The following is a 22,599-nucleotide window of genomic DNA, read 5'->3' as shown; positions in this document are numbered from 1 at the left end:
CTTCATTTCTCATGTCAGGATGCTTCTTTCAGCTCGTAGACCTATACCCTGTTGGGCTGGTGATAACTACCTCACTCTCAGAAATAGAAAATGCTAAGAATTCCTATTTTTTTTCCAAGTGATAACAAAATTTTCTTCTGAATGATAAGCTGTAAAGAAGAAAAAAATCTGGGCAGGTTTTCAGACTTGGATGTCTGAAGTTAGAAAGAGAAATTATGCTCTCTAATAAAATACCTATATTTGAACTGAGATATCTAACAGCCAAGTTTGAAATCTCAAAAGTTTATAAACTCTGCATTTTACAACACAGTGCTGTGCTAGAAAAATTAAGCCTGATGTATTGTTGGTATTACTAAATACTGTGTGAAGCAGAGCTCTTATTGTGTATGCTAATGTATGCCAACCTGCTAGTATACTTACTTACTTTTTTAAACTGAATCTTTTAGACTCTGCTCAAGCATTTCTGTAACAACAATCCTTATATTGCCATGAATGATGAAGAGATAAGAAATACAAACTGTAATAAAATATGAGTATATAGTCTGATATCTTTATAGATGTTTGTTCAATAGTCACCTTAAAAACATTGTTCACATTATTTATTTTGTATTTGACATTTGTGTACAAATGCCTACAAAACTGAGCAATGCCATGATGTCAGCTGGTTTGTTTATTTGCCAAAAGAAAAAAGAAGTGTTTACTGTTCATGTTCTTCTTGTGATTAACGCATGTGATTCAGCTTGCCAACTTCCTCACCCCATCGGACATCATGCTCGGACTGCTAGCTGCTGCAGCTCATGACGTGGATCATCCAGGGGTCAACCAACCCTTTCTGATCAAAACTAAACACCACCTTGCCAGCCTGTACCAGGTAAAACTGCTCATCAAGTTGATAATATGTAAAATGGTGTCAAGGAGAGTCTAAGCAATTTGCAGTGAACTTTAATGCCAAAATCTGGCAGCTGGGGGGATGTTGATCAAATCAACCTGCACTTTAGAGTCTGGACAATTTCAGTTAAGCTCCTCACTGAGCGTCTCTTCCTACAGCAAAGCTGATACACATGAGAAGGAAGGTGGAAATGTCAGATTTTTTTGAGGACATTTAAGTCAAATCAGTTGCCTGGGTTATTTCTGCTGTAGATCATCTGGGGTAAGGAACTGTGGGTAGGAGATTTAAAATCACAGTGAGACAATTTGTACTTCATCTTCCTTCAGTGAGCAAGTAAGCAGCAGGCATGTTGTAAATTGGAGTTGCATTAAAAGAAACTTTTGCTTCATGTGGCTCTAGTAAAATTAAACACTTAATGAATACTGCAATTTAAAAAAAGAAAAATAGAATATAGAGGAAACCAAAGAAAAAGTTGTAGATATTTACAGAAATGTGCCTAGAGATAAAAAGAAAGAACTTAAAAACAGCCACTGTAGGTCACACCACAGGCTGTCTAGACCAGTATCCTGTTTCTAAGAGCAGCCAGTAAAAGATCTCAGAGAGAAATATAAGCCTGGGATAAGTATAGAGTTGTCCTTCACCTGGTATACATCCTCCCAGCTCTGGCAAGCAGTAGTAGAAGACTTCCTGAAACAAAAACACAGACCTTCTTGTTCAATAACTACCAATGAAACCATCCTGCTCTGATTTTTGTGGTCCTTTTTGAACATATTTGTAGTTCCGTCCCATGGCAACCACTGAAGCTCTGGATTTTATCTACAACTGTCTTATGTGTATAAACTTTGCATGCATGTATACTTCATTATATATGCACATCTCTATTCTTTACATTATACTTAAAGACACATGCCGGAGCAATGATGTAAATCATTTTGGTTGTACTAGCTGTAATTCATAGCTAATAAATGGAGATGGTACTGTTTTCTAGCTTTTGGAAAAGTCAACTTCAGCCTTTGTAATAAGGGGTCAGAAACAGAATATCCCAAGTTAAAAATTAATCTAACTGAAGAAGACTCACTAATAGCTACGTACCTTTCTACACATACTTAGCAAATCAAGAGTTTGCTTTGATGTGCTTACTACTTGAAAAGAGATTCTTGTTTTCCCCTACTCAAGCAACATTTGGGTTTCCCTATAAGAAGTGGATTGTGTAACAGTACAGCTGTCCTGCCCCGAGATACGGGATGGGCAGGACTGTGGGTGCCCCAGCCAGGGCACAGTGATGCTCAGACACTTCATACTTTGTGACTGGCCTTGTCACAAGCTGTTGCAGCTTGTTAAGTCATACCCATACGTGTCCGGTGCATTTTGCTCCAGTCTTTTCTAAATGTCAGGCCAGCTGAGTGGGGAGGGAGAAAAGCCAGGGACTAAGCCAGGGGACTTTGGGAAGGTTATGTTAAGGATCCTTTGAAGAGGAGTGGCTAGAGCCATTCCACAAAAACCCTTGTCCTCTGAAAAGGTATAAACAACTCCTTCTCAAATTAATAGTGGGAAACAGTAATATATAATTAGGTTGAAAATTCAGGCTAATCTGAAAGAAACATAGCTAAAATAAAATATTAGTATCTTGGAGAGGTGGTTTCTGCTCAGCTAACTGGGCTTGACTATTCTCTCAAATGTTGGTTAGAAGAGGCAGTGACAATACAGAAAAGGCAATCCTTCAACAGCAAATGTGATTTTTAAGTATCCTGTTTAGGGACATTCACTGGCAAGTTTGACTTACTTACTTATTTCATCTGAAATTGATCCCAGATTGTTTCCAAAGATTTCAGTAGTATACAATACATGGGTGCCAATAAAAATAACAATGCTGGAAAAAAGTTTTGCTGAAAACATTTTTAGTCAAAAGTGAATAGTCTTTAAAACAATAAATTATATTCCTCTCAAGATTAGTACTTTAACATGTGCTTGAAACTGAAACAAAAAGGTTCTAGGTTTTTGGTTTTTAAGTAGCAGAGCCACAGAACTGCTGTGACTAATCAGAAAAATGATCAAACAAAAGTAAGTAACTTTTAACATAGCTGGTAGGCATCTGTCACTGAGACACTAGTAGCTGAGACTAAGGGTTATCTGTTTATGGCATCTCTTTGCTCTTGATTGTTTGTACATTTAAATTAGAACTTTACATTTGAATTATCTGAAAAAATGGTTTTACAAAACAAGGTCAGTCAGTATTTGACAAAGATGCAAAGTCTGAAGTGTATATATGAGGAGAATCATGTTTCAGGAAGATAGGTGTCATCACCAAGGAGTTCAGAACTTTCAATATTTATTTTCAAGCTAAATCCATATCTTATGATGCAAGACATTTTTTTTGTAATCTAATTTCCACAAGAGTCTATTCCATGTGAGGCACCATAATTTTCCACCAAAAATAAAAAAGTGCCTCATTCAAGTCTCCAGCATTACAAAGACAGTTGAGAGTGTAGAAGGTGACAGTAGGGATCTGGAGGTCACTTGTTTCTCATGTGGAGCGCACAACAGCTTTCCTTGTTATGTGATGCAGACTTTGCTTCTAACTTTCACTGGCCATTAAAATGAAAAATAAAAGTTTTATTCTTGCTTGATAATCATTGTCTTAGGTCTCTCTAGTCTTAAAAGTCACAATTAACTCAAATTCTGGTTGATATGTTTGTCATATCGAACATTATTTCTGCTTCTTTTGATTGAAAGCAGCATACAATTCAAGGTTGCTCAGCCAGATACAATCCCGCCTTGTAGTTATCCAAAACTCCCCATCAAACCTAACACCAGAAAAAGTCATACTGCTTTTTTTTTTTTTTTAAATAAACTCTATTTTACGGAAAATTATTTACGAATTTCCTGAGAAAACAAATAGCATTGATTTAAATAAAATGTTATTTTTTAACTTCAGTAATAGAGAGTTGAGATCTATCTTTATCTGGCTTTTAAATGAAGTGTAATAATTTAGAAGTCTGGAATGATCACATACAACATCTGTAGTACAAAGCAGATTTCAGAAATATATGAAAGAACACTTTACAACTTTAATATAGATGTATATAAACTAGAATTAGGAAAATATGTATTGGGCATCAGTTATGACAGTTCTACTTTGCAGTCTTCCTTAAAAGTACCATGTCTAATTAAAGTATCATTTTCAGGTATTTAACATTGTGTAGTTAAACCAACTGCTCAATAACTAAGAATAGATGACCAGACTGAAAGAAATTTAGATCCCCTTCCACTCCAAATTAAAATTGAAGTTTTCTCTGCATCTAGTTAATAGCAAGTCTTCCTCTCTTCAATTTATTATTCTTTTCCAAATGAGTATGTCAAATGCGGGGTTTGAATGGCTCAGGGAAAGTCACACATTGGAGGCTTTGTGATAGTCTAAGTAAAAAAAAGAGGGTTTTTCCTCACAGTCCTGAAGTCTGTGTTACAGCAATCCACAAGTTTCAGGCAGTAGGTGTGACAGAGGCTTCCTATCATGCAGCCTTTAAAACAAAGCTGTGCTGGTCAGTTTTTAAAAAAAAAAAAAAAGTTCGGGGAAGCAGAGCTGAGAACCCCAGTCTGCAAGCCAGCACATAGACTTTTCACTGCATGGGTTATCTCCCCACCAGCCTAAGCAATCAGGTAGCTCATGGCAATTACTCTTAATAAGGCAGTAGAGCATTCCTAGGTGGAATAGCTGACTCTACTAATTGTTGGCAGCAGCTTCAGGGATTCTGGCTGCTTGCATTTAAGAGGGGAGTCATATGACTTCATGCTCAGTTGTTGCTTGTTAACTTGACCTTTTCCTTTTCCTCCTCCATGTACTTTAAGTGCAGCAGCTTCCATTTAAGTTCTCCCTATAGCAGCAAGCAAAGAGCAGAAACTTACAGAAGCAGAAATACTCTAGGATGGATACCTGAGTTTGCTTTTTCCTTTGAGTAACTATTAGTTGGATGCAAGAAAGTTCTTGGATGCCTACACGCTGAGCCCTGTTCTGGCTGGCCTTCAGCATGGCCAAAGAGCAACTGCATCCATGGAGTGTAATTCCCCGGTTGAGGTAGGTGCTGCTGAAGCAGCTCCTCCCAGCAAGTAACACTGGTGTGCTGGAGGGACGTGGGGGCACAGGGTGCTCTGAGGGGGATTTCCCCACTCAGGATGTTTCAGGGGTCGCAGGAACTGTGCACACAGGCACTGTCTTGAACGACTGTAAGCCTTCCCAAAACCCAAAGGTGGTAGTCAGGCAGGGTTTGTCTGATTTACCTTAGGGTGGGAAGGTGGCAGCCTGTGGACTTGGGGTGACTGTTGGGACCGGGGTTCAGCTCTGAGACTGGGGAGGTGAAAGAAGCAAAAAAATTTATTGCTATGTCCCATTACATTCCCTTGTTTTTCTTGGTCAGAGTGTAGGGTTGCAGAAGTCCATCCTGATGTATTTAGGCAAAAGCAGGAGGGATATCTAAGCTGGCTAATGAACAGAATTGCTGTCACAAGTAATGCAGATATTGCATAGTTGATCCTGAGTTCTGGGTCTGTTAGCTCTTCCAAGGAAAAGGACTTAGTTTGTGCATGGTTGGAAAGCTTTGGGGTTGGTTTTATTTTGTTTTTTCCCCTGGTATCTGTGATTTCTATTAGGGAAGCGAAACAAAACAAACAAAAACCCCCACCCAAAACAACTTAAGAAACACCAAAGCAACATATCGGTGATTGTGTGAATTCAAAAGCAACAGAATGTACTGCTGAAAATATTGTAATAGGAAAACAACCCAATTTGCACTCTCACCTTTGCACTAAATTTCAAGAAAAATACTGATAAGATGACCAAAATGCAAATTGGAACTTGGTTACTGGCGATGTTTAGTGTCTCAACAGTTGTTAGATATGACAGGATTACAAAGGAGGATGGGGAAGCCTTAAGGAGAAAATACTGTTCAGTCCCTCTTGGGAAGTGGAAGCTGTACATCACATCCAACAGGAAAGGCAACACTACCGCAGCTACACCTCAGAGCTGTGGGACTGTGCAGAAGGGAGCCAGACATTAACAGTGGCTGGAGAAAGGGATTCTAACTCTAGTTTCCCAGTTGGCAGTGACAAGGTGGAGTCCTTGCTCTGCTACCTGCCCAAAAGGTTTGGTTGCGTTTGTTTTTTTTTTTTTTAATCCAGTGCTCGTCTACTGCAAAGCCATAAACTGCCCAAAACAGTCATCAGATGCCATAACTCCCCCGAGAGTGTCCCTATTGCTAGGTGATAGTCCTCTTGTTCACACTGTGCACGCTGTTGGATAAGTGAGAACTGTGCCATTCACTGGAGGGGTGCTCCGCTGGACTGCTGCTCTGCAGCAAGCAGATGCTTTTGTGAATTAGAAGAATTGTGTTAGAGGTTTCTGAACAAGTGACATTTCTGAGGTGTTCAGTGGTAGAAAGTACTCTGTGAACTAAATGAGTGATGATTGGCAAATGCATTGTGTGTTAGGATAGTAACATAAGGTCATCAGACACAAGATACCCAATTTGTTGTAATTTACGGACAACCTAGAAAGCTGGGTTTCTGTTCTCTAGGAATTTTTTCCGACCTAACTTTGGTTCCACTTAGTTGGAAGCAGACAAACAAAAAGGACACAAAATTTGTTGCAGACTACGTTACTGAAGCCTGCAGATGCTCAGTGACACTGATACTCTTCTTGCTTTCACTGAGCAGCTGCAGGCAGCTTCCCGTCCCCTGACTCCAAGGGAAATTTGGCAGTTTAGTTTTCTTTTTCTTGTCCGCTCTGCATTCAGACTGTAGAAGCTGAGAAGTCAACCTGGGATCAGTAGGAGGTAAAAATATGATTTTGCACTCATGCTTTAATTCATTTGTTAATGAATCTGTTAGAATGCAAGCTACCTCCCACTCAGATGAGATTAGCTCCTCTGTTCACAGCAGGACTCAAAAACTGTAGAACAGGACCCTAGGGCTGCCTTAGCTAGGACGTGTAGAAGCCCAAGGTCCTTAACCATAGAAATCCAGACCAATTCCTCAAATCCAAAAGGTGGCTAAAAAGCATGCATTTTTGACTCATGTTACAGGACTTCCAACCAGCTCTAGGCATCATTGATATGGCAAATCTGTATCTGTGCCATGGATACCTGCCTAATCCTTGAATTTATTTCTTTTATTCCTCCCTAGAACGTTTCAGTGCTAGAAAATCATCACTGGCGATCTACGATAGGCATGCTTCGAGAGTCACGGCTCCTTGCCCATCTGCCCAAGGAGGTGACGTAAGTGTCTGCCGGAGGAAATCCATCACTGACACTAGTCCATGGCTTCCTTCACTCTTTTTAAAAGGACACTAGCAAAGAAAGAGGCCCAAGCTTCAGAGTAGGCTAAACTTCCTGCCCTCTCTTGGTGCCAGTATGAAATCATGAGATTAAGTTAACTTGAGTTAACTTGATGAAATCAAGTTATACAGCAGAAGTATTTTCGAAGACCTTGCTGCTTCTGCAGCACAGCAATGGCCACTGTCAGCGCCAGGAACACTGGGAGTCCCAGCAGGAATGCACCCTTTCAGATCCAGTGTTGGCATTTTTCGCTTTACATAGCACCAACTGAATATGGAAAGACTTAGTGATTAAAAAGCATTAAACAGAGAGAAAAATAAAGGAGTTGGTCAAGTAGCATCAAGACTGGTCAGGACTTCCATATCCTGACCGAGGAGGAGTGGTTCAGTCTTCTGAACTTCTTTTTGGGTGAAGCAAAAAAAAAAAAAAAAAAAAATGGCAGCAACATGAGCACCTTGGCCAAGTTGATGCTTACTTTTTACCTGCTGGTTTTGTGCAGTGTTACTCCTACCAAGGAATGGACATTGAGCCAATGAACAGCCTGCAATACTAAATTTTAATCACAGGTGACCTTACCAAGAATATCAACAAATTACCTGGAAGCAATAAGCTCCATATCCCTCCAGAAGTCCTTTGTGTCAGACCAGCAACTTCGGTGGTACTTTAAAGGACTGTAGTCCAGTCCTTCACGACTTTGACTGCAACATCAAAAAGTTGTGGCATTCACCACCCAGCTCTGAGCAGCTGAAGTAAGATGTGAGCATTTTTTTAGATGCATCATGCTGTTGTTTTGTGGTTTTTTTACTTTCCTAGCACTTTTCAGAAGCTTTCAGAACCACCTATGCCAACAAGCATTTTTCTTCTACATTACCTATTCGTCCTGAACCCATTTAGGCAGCTAGAACAGTTGTACCCTGCAAACCCCAGCAGAGACTGACCAAACAGATCAGACTAGATCCATAAAGAAAGAGGAAGCTTTATGGTAGCTATGATCCGTAGCAGGTTGTTTTGAGCTATTAAATGTTCAATGGTTCCATGATTGAAGGGGCTTATTTTCCCTAATTGCAGACAGGACATCGAGCAGCAGTTGGGCTCCCTGATCTTGGCAACAGACATCAACAGGCAGAATGAGTTTTTGATCCGTCTGAAATCTCACCTTGACAATCAGGATTTGAGGCTGGAGGATGCACAAGACAGACATTTTATGCTTCAGGTAACTTTAAAAAATATTTTTCCACTATTTTTTATTCATTTTTCAAGTTGCAGTGTTTCCTAGTATATGTTAGAATAGCATACGATAGTGTAGCTGGGCATCAGCATCTCCTTACCTATTACCAGAAACGCTTTCCTTCTGCCATCTGGCATGTCAGGCAAGCATAAGGTGCCTCCAGTATTTCCTTATGTAATTTCCTTGAGTTAAAAAGCTGTGAATGCAACAGATACTGGAGAGTGTCAAATGCTGAGAAATGAAGATAAGCTATTAATTATTTTATTTCCAGACCACTGCTTCTCTTGCCAGGTAATGCTTCGATTATAGTCTCTCTTCTGGCAAACGTCACTTCACTGGTGTTATTTTCTAGCACTGTGCAGGAGAGCCCCTTTGTCGGTGTCCTTTCCAAGACAGCCTGACATCAGGTGCCCAAGCCCCGTTCCTGTGATGGATGTTCAGAAACTGCCTCTGCAGAGACAGCTGTTGCCATGGCAGCAGGTGCTTCTCTGGTGGATCTGCCCAGCTAATGAGGAAACCACGCTTTATTTAAAAATCAAATAGATTCAGACTGGTTCTTCCAGCTAAGCTGCAGTCATTAACGGGCTCTTCGGAATAAACCTCTACCTATTAAAGCAGTATTGTGATTAAAGTAGCTGCATATACAGCCTTCTCTGGAGAAATGACATTAATTTCATTCTCAAGTACATAAAGGAATTTAAGTAATCATTATCATTTATAAAACAAACATCTACAGGTTATCACTTTGTCGAGATTACAGGAAAGGTGACAGTTGCAAGGAAAGAAGTGCTGGTCTGTTAATTCTTCACCTTCCAGCAGCGTGGGAAATGCAGTAATCTGCTTGCCTGTCCTCCATCAAACACAGTCTTCTGTCAGACTCTTGCATGGACCATGCAGGGCAGGATGATGGGCTTATCGTATTTCTGGACAGATTAGGCAAGAAAGTTGTGCAAGTGCCAAAGGCAGAGGGATTACAGATCTCAACTACGGCAAAAAGTTTCTTATGTGCTTTTTTGAAGACAGGAACTAGGGCACAGACTTGGTGAGATTTACTTATCTGGTGGATTAGCTGTGGAAGAAGAAAAATAAAAAAAATCAAGAAATCTTGATTGATCAGGATGAGTTAAAGAATGTTTGAAAGGTCATTGTAATAGACAGTAACATTAAAGCTAATCAGTTTAATCCAGAGAGAAAAGTGACTTGAAGACTTCCTTCCGCCAGTTCACAGGTCTGAATTTATACAGGAAATATTTCTTATGTTTTCCTCCTGGGTGCCAGAATGATTTCTGACCTCTGTCAGGCTAACTGACTGTGTTCAATCTCTGAAGAAACGAGGCATGTGACATCTTGTTCCAAGGCAGTAAGACAGACGATTACATGGTTTACTTTTCTGAAGCAGTTACTTGATTTCAAAAACCTCTTGCCCTCCTGTACTCATTCCCCTGCAAAGCACTTAAAAGTACTAGTTAATTAAGTGAAACCAAGCCAGGGGCAGTGTGGAGAACCCTGTGCTTAGCTTTGTAAACAAAAATATGCAGACATTAAGATGAAGTGTAATTGAAGTGAGATGCAAGGTCACTCACTGAGACCGCAGAGAAATGATGCCCAGATACACCAGCTTGGCTCTTCCCTTCCTTGTCATCAGCCATGGATGCTGAGCCAGGCAGTCAGCAGGAGCCAGCCTGAGGCTTTTGTTGGCTTATTCCTTGCAAGGAATATCCAAAACACTTTACAGGCTTGGAAGTTGGCCCTCCTCTTGTTCTTGCTATGGTAAAGTGGAGGGCTGAATGAAAGTTTTGCTTGCGGCTTAAATGCTCTTTCCTCAAAAGGCGTATTTGGGTGAGGCTGAGTCTCTAAAAGGTGATCTTAGCCCTTCCTAACGTCGCTGGTGAGGCCTGGGAGTTTCATGACTGCGGATTTACTGCTGAAGCACTGCTAGACCGTAACTTCTTTTCTCAATGCTACTTTTCTTCTTTGCTTTCAGATTGCACTCAAGTGCGCTGACATTTGCAACCCATGCCGGCTCTGGGATCTGAGCAAACAGTGGAGCGAACGGGTCTGCGAAGAGTTTTACCGGCAAGGTCAGCCCCTTCACGTGCGGCAGTCCCCTTTCACCTCGGCTTTCCAGGCCTTTTTTGTGGCGAGACAGAGGTAGCATTCAGCCTACCCAGTTTGCCTTGAAATATCCCTCAAGAGCGAGCTGTGGAAGAGATGCTCTGCCTCATGTGAAAAGTGGGAAGGGGTAGAAAAGCAGCACGTATTTCTTTGCCCTCGCTTCTCCTGCAGCAGCGTCAGGCGGGGGGAGGGTTCTGCTGTGCCTCAGCGCTTGAATTCAGCTGGAGAGCCCACGGCTGGATTCCTCTGTGAGACCCCTCCAGTCACTGTTAGCATTTCTGAGCTGGAACGGCACCAGGGCTACACTGCACCAAAATCCTACCACTGTCCACTGTGTTTTATCTCGCCTTTCACACTCCCACTACAACTCCGATGGGAGCCTCACCCTCGCTGTTTCCCAAATATGACACATTCTTCTGCCTACAAACGCAGAGAAAGGGTTCAAACGCACTTCCCAGCATGCTGTTGAAAGGGCCAAAGCAGGCAAGCCAAAGCTCAGCTAGGACCTATTGCAAATGTTTTCAAACCCCTGCAGAGAGCACAGTCAGGCAGGGTTTTTTTTGAAATGCAGTAATTACACCATTTGGCTCCATCTGCATAGGCAAGGTCATGCTGTGCTACAACGCAGGGTGCAGCCGAGTTTAATCACTGCTAAATTCTTTGTTCGGAGCATCCCGAGAGCCAAAGGCAAGTGGTACAAACACTGGAAGAGCGCACAATGAGGTTCTCAATTCATTTAAAATTCTGCACTATAAAATTAAGCCACATCCAGGCTGGTACCTGGTACAGTTAGTCCATAACAAGGACAAATAGGTCAGCAAGTTAATTTTCAGCCAATGTCAGTTTAAGCTGGTGAAATGTCTTTGACTTTGATGGTTTTGAAGCAATGTAAGCAACTTGCCAGGTGGAGGTTTATTTAGTCAGATGTATAGTCAAGGCATAATCAATATCCAACTCATGAGGACAGGACCCCGTTGTGTGATACCTCACCTTTAGTGTATTGAGGGACCATGCTGAGAAAGACAGCACTCTCTTACGAACGTAAGCTTTTTCCCCAAGATTCAAGATTTATTAGTATAACATCTAAAATATACCTCTGAAAGGGGACACTGGAGCACATGAGACTAGTTAGAAGTGTAATGGGGAGAAAAAGAGCATTTCATGTGGGAGAATATACAGAAACTGTGGTCTGACTGTCACTAGTGGCTGCATAATCCTGGTAAGTGATACAAAACCCAATATCAAATAGCATGTATTTAGATACAATTATCACTTTAAAAATGTTGCTGTAGACCTGTCTGCCCCCTTACACACAATGCTGGGGCTTGAAACTATTTTTTGTCACCAAGTTTAACATTGGAAAACCATAGCTCTCGTGTTCTGATTTTTAAGTGTAGATGAGGCAGAGAATACCACAACTAGTGCCTTGTTTAATCTTCCTTCTGGAACGCATACAAAGTTTCAACATTTCTTTGTATCAGACATTTCTAATGCCATTTTAATAGAGACTCAGATCCTGATCTTCCAGTCATCTGGTGCATCTACACTACATCTATTAGCAAATAAAATATACAACTCAGGTATGTTTCAGGGAGTGCCTGATGCCTACAGCAGCTCCTAACATGAACCTTTCCTAGAAAAATACTTTATGTTGTTCTCAGATAAAGTAAATTAGGCACACAGGGTAAGTCATGCCACTTGATTTGTTTATATAAAACTAGAACTGGCAAGAAGCAAGTTTCAAGAAAATGGCTAATGTTTAAGCAACATTAATGATCAGTTTCTCTGGTAAGGTTTTAAAATTGTTTGGAAGGTTTTCCCCAGTGTGAAAGTTCTCAGCAACTAATTCATGCAGTTACCTTTATAGTAACTCGAAACATAAGAAAATTGACCATCATTTAAGTTCTTATCATGCAAAGGAAAAATCTTATTTTTGTCAGTTAAATGACGTGCCAAAGACAAGAAGGTGTTGATACACTTTGACCCAGACAGGTCAACCATTTTGAACCCAGATTACCTATAGAGGGGATGTCACTGGAGTTTGATACTCTTTTTTTCAGTCAAAAATTTTTGGAGGGGGTAGAGGAGAAGAAGAGGACAGTCAAACTGCACATTTAGAAACATGACAAACTGTTATTTTGTCTCAGTTTTGCTGAATTGTTCCTTTTGATTGTGGAGCTAAAAATATTTCCCTGATATTTTCTAAATATCTAATTAAAATTGAAAATATTCCCCTCGCATTTAAGAAGAAATTGCATGCTGCAGAGGGAAGAAAGGCCAGGCTTAAAAATGCACATGGTATTTTATGTGGGGCTATAGAACCTGAGTAGCACAATAGCATTTAAGTCAAAACTGTCTGTTAGTGGGGAAAAATGAGCTTTTAAACAAAAACAGTGGATTTAAAACAACATGTTTCTTTATGGGTCGAATACAGTGTTTTGTTTGATCTAGCAGGTCTGTCTGTCTTACAGGAAAGTTTTGTGTAACCAGCCCTCACTACATCCTTAGTAGTAAATCAAATGGATGAAATATTATTGTCTGAGGGCAAGTGGCACATCTTAGCTTGCAGATAGTTAGTCTCCCTTCCCTCCCATACTGTAGACAGAAAAGGTCCTGTACCTCATGCAGTAACCAAGACTGTACCCTGGCAGCGTAGCAGAGAAGGCTCACAGTCACAAAAGATGAATGTGTTGCACTCACAGAGTGTTTGTTAAAAAAAACCAAACCAAAACAACAACAAAAACCAACACACAATTTCATCCTTTTTCCACACTTATAACTTGAACTCCATAGCTCTTGACACATGAACACATGTTGCCTGAGCCCATGCTCTGGCCCTTATTAGTTTGTTAGTGCAGACACAGCTGCAGACTGCCAGGCTGCATCATGCTGCCCTTTAACAGCCATTTCCACAAGCACACAGTAGCAACTCACACTACAGTACTAATGGAGACATGTTTCTTCTAAAATTTACATTCTGCAGTTTTCTAGTAGGAAGACATTTGAACAGTGAGTAAAGGAACAAGAATGTCTTAAAAATCTTTCATGTGAGAGAATCTATTCTAAAAATTAAGGTCCCCAGAACACTTAAGTGCTCAGATTTAATGTTCATTCAAAAGTCATCTTTCCTTAGAGAGATTTTTTCTTTGTATGGATATTCAGTTTCTCTGATACCTTCATTTTTTGGACTTTTTTTTTTTTTTTTTTAGGTATTTAGACATTTAACATGGTTGTCAATGGTGGATGATGCCAACTGCTCAAATCCACACAGTTGCAGTCACTGTAAGAGTCTGGCGTAGGTATGGAGGAGATAAAAGTGGCAGAAAATTATTTTCTCTTCTTGTTTTTTTTTTGCAGGTGACCTGGAACAAAAATTTGAACTGGAAGTAAGCCCCCTTTGTAATCAGCAGAAGGATACAATACCAAGCATACAGATCGGTAAGTATTAGTTTAATTCTCTTCTCTCCATGTTTATCTCTGTATGCACAGACTCAAAGAGAAACTTTCTTCCCTTCCCCCTCCCCCCAATCTAGTTGTTTTAACAATAAGAACTGCAAGTACCATAAGAGTCATGATTTACATTCTAAAGAAAAATGTTCAAAAAGAAACTTATCCAAGCCAAATAGTCAGTAGAAAGACAAAGGAGTCATTGCATAGGGAAAAAAGGGACTGTTCTAATATCGGTGGAGAAAAATTGCAGCCAACGTGATTAAACACTGGTGTCTTTCTAGTCTGAAATCTCCTCATAGAAGGATGCTGCCTCTCACAGATTTTACTGTTAAACATACAGATAGAGCCACATATTGTTATGTGTGCTGGTCGTGCTGGTCAAAAGCTGTACATTTCAGAAGGAATTGATGGCTTCTTGAGGGTTTATTGTTATTTCTTGTCAGGGCTTTTGCCACTTATATTGCTGTATCCTCTCAAGGCACTCTGTGGGGCAATGCAGTCATGGAATGAATTTGTCCCTCACCTGCTGTCCTTTCTGTGTTTCCCCAGGGTTCATGACGTACATCGTAGAGCCACTCTTTGAGAGGTGGGCCCAGTTTACAGGCGATACCCCCCTATCTGAAAATATGCTAAACCATCTCAGGAGGAACAAGGCCAAGTGGAGGAGCTTGCTCCACAAGCAACACAGCAGTAGTAGGAGCAATGACCACTCAGGTCAAGTGACTGGCAGCCAAGAACAGACTTTAAATAAGGAAGAGACTCCTTAGTGGCAGCTTTGCACTTTTCCTTATAGCACTGCTATCTCTGTCTTGATCACAGCAGCAAACAAAATCCCGGGGAGGTAGGAGCCTGTTGTCAAGATCCTGGAAAGGGAAGAAACGGCAAAGCAGAAGCTGTAAGGGTCTTCACGAACAAGCCCACGGTTCTGCTGGGTTCCTTTCTGGATCTCCCTCACGTTTTTCTCCCCTCTCTTCATTCTGCACATGCCTGATGCCATTCGTCACTTCTGATCATGAACTGCCTGAATGCGGAATCCCAGTCAGCAGTACTGAAGCCAGGCCAGTTACGGCTGCCGCAATGCAGGGAGGGTTGCTGAGAGAACGGGGGAGATGATAGATAGACAGATAGAGGCACTCTAGGTTATATATTCATTTACCACGAGTCATACTGTGACATATGTATATAGGCCCAGAGCGCCATATGCTTTCCAGGCTGGCAGCTGGGCTGCACATTAAACCACCAGCATCTTCAGCATCTAGAGGACACTGGCTGAGTGAGACAGTGCTCACAGAGGGCAGAGAGAGTCTGGTTATTTTAGTAATTAAAACAAAAACCTTTTTAACTTTTGTATTCTGTGCACTAAACAACAGATCTATAAACCTTGGACTGAAGTTACTCTCCGTATACACAACTCCAGTGTAACAAGGCTCATTTTGGTAATCATTTTTATGCCACTTTGGATAAAAGACAGGCATCTTCTTATTGCAAGGAACAGTATTCCCTCGCAACCAAAAGGGAAGGTGTTGTACAGTCTAAACCTTTGAAACACAAACAGATCTATCTTTTGAGTACTGTTTCAAGTAACATGTTTATATTCATATGTGTACATTTTCTGTAAATACAAAGCGCTACTGATTCCCATGCCAAAATACTGGAGTACTGTGGGATTGCTACCTGTAAAAACATTGGCACTGTGAACAGAATACTGTTAGTTTTAATACAAGAGAAAGCATTTGTAAATACGGTATAGAGTTTATTAATAGATACCATTGTTTGTGGATAAAAGCCTTAACTTTTAGCATCCTTCATCTTCTGACAGCTGCCAAAATCATATGATCACAAGATATGATTCTGAACTGCCTTTCCACTATCCAAGGTCTATCAAAGGTCATTAAGGAATGAAGTCTGGCAGGATAACTTCTTGAAAACTTCAAACACATTCCATATGGGTCCGTGTTGTTAATCCATGGCACCTTGCACATTTGGTCTAGGGGAAATGCTTCACAGAGCCTGAAGTTTTAAGTCCAAAAAAACCCAAAACCCACAGCAACACCACATAATTTGACAGTTCAACCTGATTATCATTTATTCAAGAGTGTGAATTTTTATTAAATAGCTTAGTGATCTACAAAGCACGACATTGTAATAGTTCTGGAGTCCAGTTGTTTTCTCGAGTGATGTTGCAGTGTAGCAGACTTTTTCCCCACATTCCCTTCTTAGATAGCCAGCATCAAAATGCATTTGTGTTTTTCTTTTCATTAAAAAAATATTTCAACTGACTTTTAGATCAGTCTCACTCAATGAAGGAAAAAAAAAAAAAGTGTTGCAGTCAGACTATTAAGAAAAATCCTCTTAACTATCATAGTAGCCGAGGAATTTTCTGTGGTCTCATGTTTGTGAAAGATACATGGCCTTATCTACGCTATAAACAACCTCAGTTCAGATAGATAGTCTTTATAAAACTTCACTTAAGTTTCCATCATTTCAGTGAGATTGTATTCTCGGACTCTACTGCATTGCACCAAAGTGATTGTCCCCTTCTCTGCCCCCAGAAAAATTAACTGCATTCAGATAAAGAATAGTGTTGTTGTAAACCCCCAGTACATCAAATCTGTATAGCTGTTTTCCAAAAGAACTAGCAGATATGGCCATATAATCATGTTTGGATATGAATACCTTGGAGAGGCCAACAAAGAAAGAACTATTTAAGTTGGCACTTGAGAAAGGTAATACTCATAGAAGTGCAAGGGGAGATATAATAGAATTTTTCTCAATTACAGGGAATATTGACTTGATTAGACAAAGTGTTCATGCTCATGAGGTCACTAATATGTTTAAAGGAAAATAAAAAGCGTAAGTTTTAGTAAAGGATGTTTTACTCTACTAATTCATTGGACATGTATCTTCAGAGCAAGAGATGAAACCCAGTGAAGTAGGAAGGTGGAAATCACTGTGAGAACACAAAGCATCCTAAGAATGATGATTTTCTTCTCTGCTGTTTTGTAAGCTATAAGCAGTAGAAAACATTCTTCTTCCTCCCTCTTGTAAAGGGGACTTGCATATTAGAAGTACCATAACAAGCAAAGAGAGAGTTGTAGTAGAATAAAATTACTCCTAACTACAGGACAAAAATGTCTTTTCAACCACCTGATGGTGGGGGCGGGAGCATCACCACTTTGCAGCTTTTTAGGTGTATCTTTCTTTCTCCTGACAGATTTAGGACAATTATTAGGACATTACGTGAGCAGTGTAATGTGCTGGTTAAGTATCCTTAAGTACATACAAAAGGATATAATTTCCCTTGTTTTGTCTTTTTACTAAGAAATGGAAGCCATTTTCCATCTAGTTCAAAGAATTTTTTTTAAATGTTCTGAGGTTTAGTTAAACAAACTCAGTGTCTAGCAGCATAAAAAGCTCTTGACAGATACATTGTTGAGCTGTTTCTGAGGACCTTCCAGAAAATAGGTCCAACAGGAAAGCTTAGGTACAAATCAAGTTCTGTTACAGCTACAATAAAACCAAGACCTTTTCTGTAATTAGAGCCTACAGGGTCCATTGCAAGTCTGCTCTTACCAAGTTAAAACTTCCCAACTTTGAAAAGCTGCTCTTAAAATGAACAGGTTGTGGGGTTTTTTGGTGCACCGAACATACCTGCTAGATTTCAATCACCTTGTCTAATGAAACAATGCTTGAAATCAGTTCAGGGTGGCTCCAGAAATGCTTCTGTTCTTGCATGCCAAACCCATTACACAAGTTTGGGTCTGGGCCAGTTTGCCTGAGGTGCTGTAGAGAGAAGAGCACTGAAAAGTTAGGCTCTGGCAGCAGATGCCTGGCAGCCAGATTCACTGGGGTCTGTAATGCAAAATGCTACCATTTGATTTCCCATAGAAGCAGCCAAACCGTACCTGATACAGCCAACCCAACAGCACTAGTGCTCAGTATGTGCATTTGTGATATATATTGGGTATTCTCCAGTTTGGAGGACATCTCTGTACTGGGATTTCTCCCCAGGATGCCAACAGAATGCTAGACGCACAGAATAGAAAAGCATTTATGCAGACAATACAGATTTCTGTCTTGTCAGCCCTGTTAGCCACTTTACAGAAGGCCCTTGTAAATTATTTTTCTTTCTTATTGGGCCAGTGCAGCTAAAAGATTCTGAAGTTTTAAAACTGACTTAGGTTTTTCATATAAGAAAAGAAGCAGAAAACTGCTAAAAGCAGGAGCTTAAAACGCTTTTGTGCCCCACAAATACAATTTGATTAAAACCTAGTTTCTTTATATGCAGATTCCATACTATCAAAGAGGCAAATTCTGTATAAATAGCGACAATAATAATAATAATAATAAAAGAAAGTGGTGATAAGTGAAACTTTTAAGCTGGTTAAAATAATGCATATGCATCCATTTTCATTAAGTAAAGATTTTACCTACCTTTGGGTTTTTAAGGGTCAGCATTCCAGCCACCAGTCAAAAGGGAAAAAAAAAAGACTATTGAAAACATGTACCTTTGAAATACAGAAACAGAGAGAGGAGTAGCTGAGATTAGAGTCTATGGTGGAAAAAAACCCCACATGATCTGCGGTTGTATCTAACCTAATCTACAACATGGGTCAATTATGCTTGTATAAACTATTGGTTTTCATGTAGAAGATCAAAGTCTCCACAAATGATCAGTGAGAAGGGTGCTACCACAGTAAATGAGATAAGCCTGTTTTCACACTGCATAGCTATCTCACTAGCTTCTCCAATCTGTGGTTGAAATTTCTATTAAAAGTTTCGAACAAAACAGAGACAGAATGCACACAAGCCTTTCCAAGTGGACTCTCCTCAGAAAGGAGAAACACTCGAGTAGTTATAATTTTATTTTCGGGTATCAGTCAGGGTACCAGCCATAATTTATAGCCTTATATTTTAAGGCACTCAGCTGAGTTGTCCATAAAGCACTCCCATTCCCCTCCTGATGCCACTATGCCCTGCTTATGGCCCACAAAAATCAATACTTAAATTTGAATTGAGATGCTAGAAATCCAAAAAAGCCACTGCAAAACACAAACAAAACAAAACCCCAAGGCAAGCTTCATGCCATGAATATGTATCCAAATTACTTTGATTGGTGCAAACTATTATTCTATTACTTGTTTCTATAATCCATCCAATATTTTAGGTACATGAACTTTAAGTGCAGAGCGTAAGTTTGACTTGGATGTAAAATATATTCTGCTTATCTTTGAATTCAAGATTGTATATGTCATGTTTATTGTAAAGCATTTTATATATACATATTCACATATCTTATACAACTCTATGGGCCAAACACTGGTCCCACCAACTTCACTGGGACCAAGAATCAGCCCCCATATGTGCGTATATATGCCATATGCATCATTCTGAAAGGAAGCACTAGATTGAGTGAAAATGCTGTGACTGCTATGCAGTGATGCCAAGAGACTTAACTGTATCTTTTTTAACATACTGCTGTAAGTATTCATCGTGTCAAAGAATGACAACTAATAAAAAAAAAAAAAAAAAAAAGAATGAAGTGTCCTAAGTTCTTTGGTACAGCCCATTGATTGAAAGCATCTCCTTAGTTTGCAGAAGACATTCTGGTTTGACAAGGCAGCAAAAGTCCTGCTGTATCCATCTTCCCACTGCCTCTCCTTCCTACCAACAGAATAATCACTTTCCTAGTGCATTGCTTCTGAGAAGAACTTTTCTTTAAATTTACCCTTAGCCTTGCTGTAGGAATTCAAATGGAGTTACCAGCAATGAAAGTCTTTCCATATATTTCTCCTAAACATATAGTAGAAATATTTTCAAACCCTAGGGAAAATGTTTCCCTGTTTAAGTATTTAAAGAAGAGGGAGTTGTCTTTTACTATTGTTTCAGTTCCAGTAATTAGTTCTTCTCAACATCATTGGTCAGTTTTAATCTCTGTTTTCTCACTTCTCAGTTGCAGACCACATTATATATGATATGTGCAACTTGATAGAGGCTTGTGAAGTTTAATTGAAAATATGGGAAGTATTGACATTCTACACTGATAAGTATTTCTAAGTGAGAAATACTTGTCATCACTGATGGATGTTTGTTACTGCAGGGACTCTTCTTGACTTTGATACATTTCTAAAGACAGAATATATGTATACCTCAAAGTCTTCAGTAACAACACTCACATAGTTTGTGCACTGCAAATGCTACAGTTAACTGAATACAGGAGCTGGAAATATATTTGGTTTCAGTGTTACTTAGCCAATATTTTAAATTTACTTTCTTTAAAAAAAAAAAAACAAAAAACCAACCACCCTTCAGAATCAAAAAGTGTTTTCATGTGTCCCCCAGATGCAAGCTGAATTGCAGAATGGATTCTAGAATGAAGCCCCTTAGAGATCTATCCTATGTATGGATGAAATTGTGATGGTTTCTCTAGAAGAAGTTTTACATAGCATTGGAAAAACACAATTTTCCACAACAGATTTAGCAGTGTTATTTTCAAGTACAGCGAAGTCAATACATCTTTCTACTCTCCACAGGTACTGTCTGTATGGATACTGATGTTTAATGGTTCAAAATAAATAATGTAGACTAGCAAGTTGAAATGAATCACTGAACTGAACAGCAAAAGACAAATTAATAATGTGGCAATGTTTTTGTCCTGGCCAAATACATTGTACTAGATTAGGAAGGGGACCTGGGTGTCATAAGAAGTTGTAACTAAAACAGAGTATTAGAATTCATACAAACAGGGATAAAGAAGAGTTGTACTATTAGTTCCACCTCTCCTATCACCCAGAGATAAATTCTATGCCATCATTTTCATACTAATCGCCCCTCTCTAGAAAGTGCAAGTACAAGAGTGGGAAGTGCAGAGAAGGGTGGCCAAAAACAATCTGAATCACAAAAAAACCTCCAGAAAGGAGAGACGGGGGTGGGGGTGGCGGGGGTGACTGTAGCTTCATTAGTACCACCTATTAAAAAAAAAAAAAAAAAAAAAAAAAAAAAAAAAGAACATTTGCGCAGATTGAGAGCTGCTGTTTTCCCCAAATCAAAACACAGGTAAAACAAAGTAAAGCAATACATGTGGAAGTTGCTGCCACAAGAATACATTAACCACATACCAAAACTTAAAAGAAGATTAAACATTTATATGAACAAAAAGAAAATTCATGGTTACATATAAATACTACTAAAATCATAATCTTGGAGAAAACATACTTTAAGACTTAAATCAAACTTTTGTTTAGAATGACACTTTCATGACCTACTCATGCAGGTCAGCAGGTGTTAATTCCAAATCCAGAGTTTTCATTCGTATGTGCAGAGGATTCCTATGAGCTTAGCTCATACATAAGCATATTTATGAAAGAAATATAGTTACCAAAAAGAAAAATCTAGAGCTACACCTATACATGTATTTGATGTCCAGCCTCATTTCTATAACAGGACCTACTAACATCTGGAGACAAACTCGGGGCTAGTCACTTCAGGCAATCAAAATCCAAAGAAAATAGGAAGTACTGAAACATATGGTAGATTCAGAGACAGATTCAACAAGAAAGATAAAATATTGTCCCAAAGATCAGTCTTTTGTAACTTTCATGTTTTGTAGTGGATAAATATATTTCAATTCAATCTTTAGAGGGAGGAGAAAAAAAAGAAAAAAAGAAAATTTTAGTATCATCAACTGAGATACCAAAACAAAAGTGGACTTACTTTGTTTAAAGTGTACTGTTTTGCTACGATGAGGTTCCATGTGCATGACAAGTAATTTGAGACACTGGCACTGCTCACTATGGTATCTGTGCACATTTCCCCTCAATGTAGCAAATAAGACACCACCACCAGTTCTACCATTACTGCAAGAAACACTGAGGAGTGGCCATTTGCACCATGTGCTTTGAAGTACCTTTTATCAGCACTAAGGCCTAATTAAGATGCACATATGTGTGTATGCTAAGTGCCCGACTCCTTCATTAAAGGCAAACCTTCCTCAACAATGCTGCTACCTGAAGACTGCCTATGTAAAGACAGACATTAAACAAACTAAGAAACATAAGTCAGTCAGTGGTGATGTTGGATGGGTACTTCAGCTACTCAAAACAGCTAAGTGACATTGGCACATTGCATGCTTTAGGTGCATAAAGGTGTATCCAAAAGTTTTAGCATAGCAATACACTTCCTACATTTATATTCATTGTAGCTACAAAGATAATACACACAAATTCTATTACCTGAAGGTATTAGTGAACTAAAGTGAAGAAACCTGGATAAGCTGTGTAGTCAACTTCCTTCTGCGCTCGACCCTCACAGTTCCTCTGTGCTCGCTCTATCAGGAGTCCTGTCTGGAGTTGACTAAAACTGATTATCAAGTCCCCATTTTTACCTTCTTAGTTCTCTTGCCCCCCATGCACACCTAATTACAGTCACCTTCTTGGAGATACCAACTAGTTGCAAGCAAGACAAAAAAAAAATTTGCTTTGGGAAAGTATTTATTTATTCTGTTCCCAATCATATGTTATGTTCTTTTAAAGAGTGGAGTGACTTCCCCCTCACCACCAAAAGAGAGAGGGAATTCTTCCTTCTCTGAGATG

The 22,599-nt window shown here is 39.6% G+C and overlaps 1 protein-coding gene across 2 annotated transcripts in view; it reads left to right on the top strand.

Annotated features, from left to right (window-relative positions):
- PDE7B (phosphodiesterase 7B) overlaps positions 1-16,876 on the top strand; it is a 180,843-nt gene extending 163,967 nt beyond the window's left edge. For both annotated transcript variants that reach the window (XM_030022457.2, XM_030022456.2), the window contains 6 exons: positions 740-871; positions 7,064-7,155; positions 8,284-8,428; positions 10,428-10,524; positions 13,916-13,996; positions 14,558-16,876. In XM_030022457.2, the coding sequence (XP_029878317.1) occupies positions 740-871; positions 7,064-7,155; positions 8,284-8,428; positions 10,428-10,524; positions 13,916-13,996; positions 14,558-14,775 (765 nt within the window). In that variant the 3' untranslated portion in view covers positions 14,776-16,876. The remainder of the gene's footprint in view (positions 1-739; positions 872-7,063; positions 7,156-8,283; positions 8,429-10,427; positions 10,525-13,915; positions 13,997-14,557) is intronic.
- The last annotated feature ends 5,723 nt before the right edge of the window (positions 16,877-22,599 follow it).

Source organism: Aquila chrysaetos, chromosome 8 (assembly GCF_900496995.4).
Source record: "Aquila chrysaetos chrysaetos chromosome 8, bAquChr1.4, whole genome shotgun sequence".
NCBI lineage: Eukaryota > Metazoa > Chordata > Aves > Accipitriformes > Accipitridae > Aquila > Aquila chrysaetos.
This window is presented reverse-complemented; position numbering and strand designations above follow the sequence as displayed.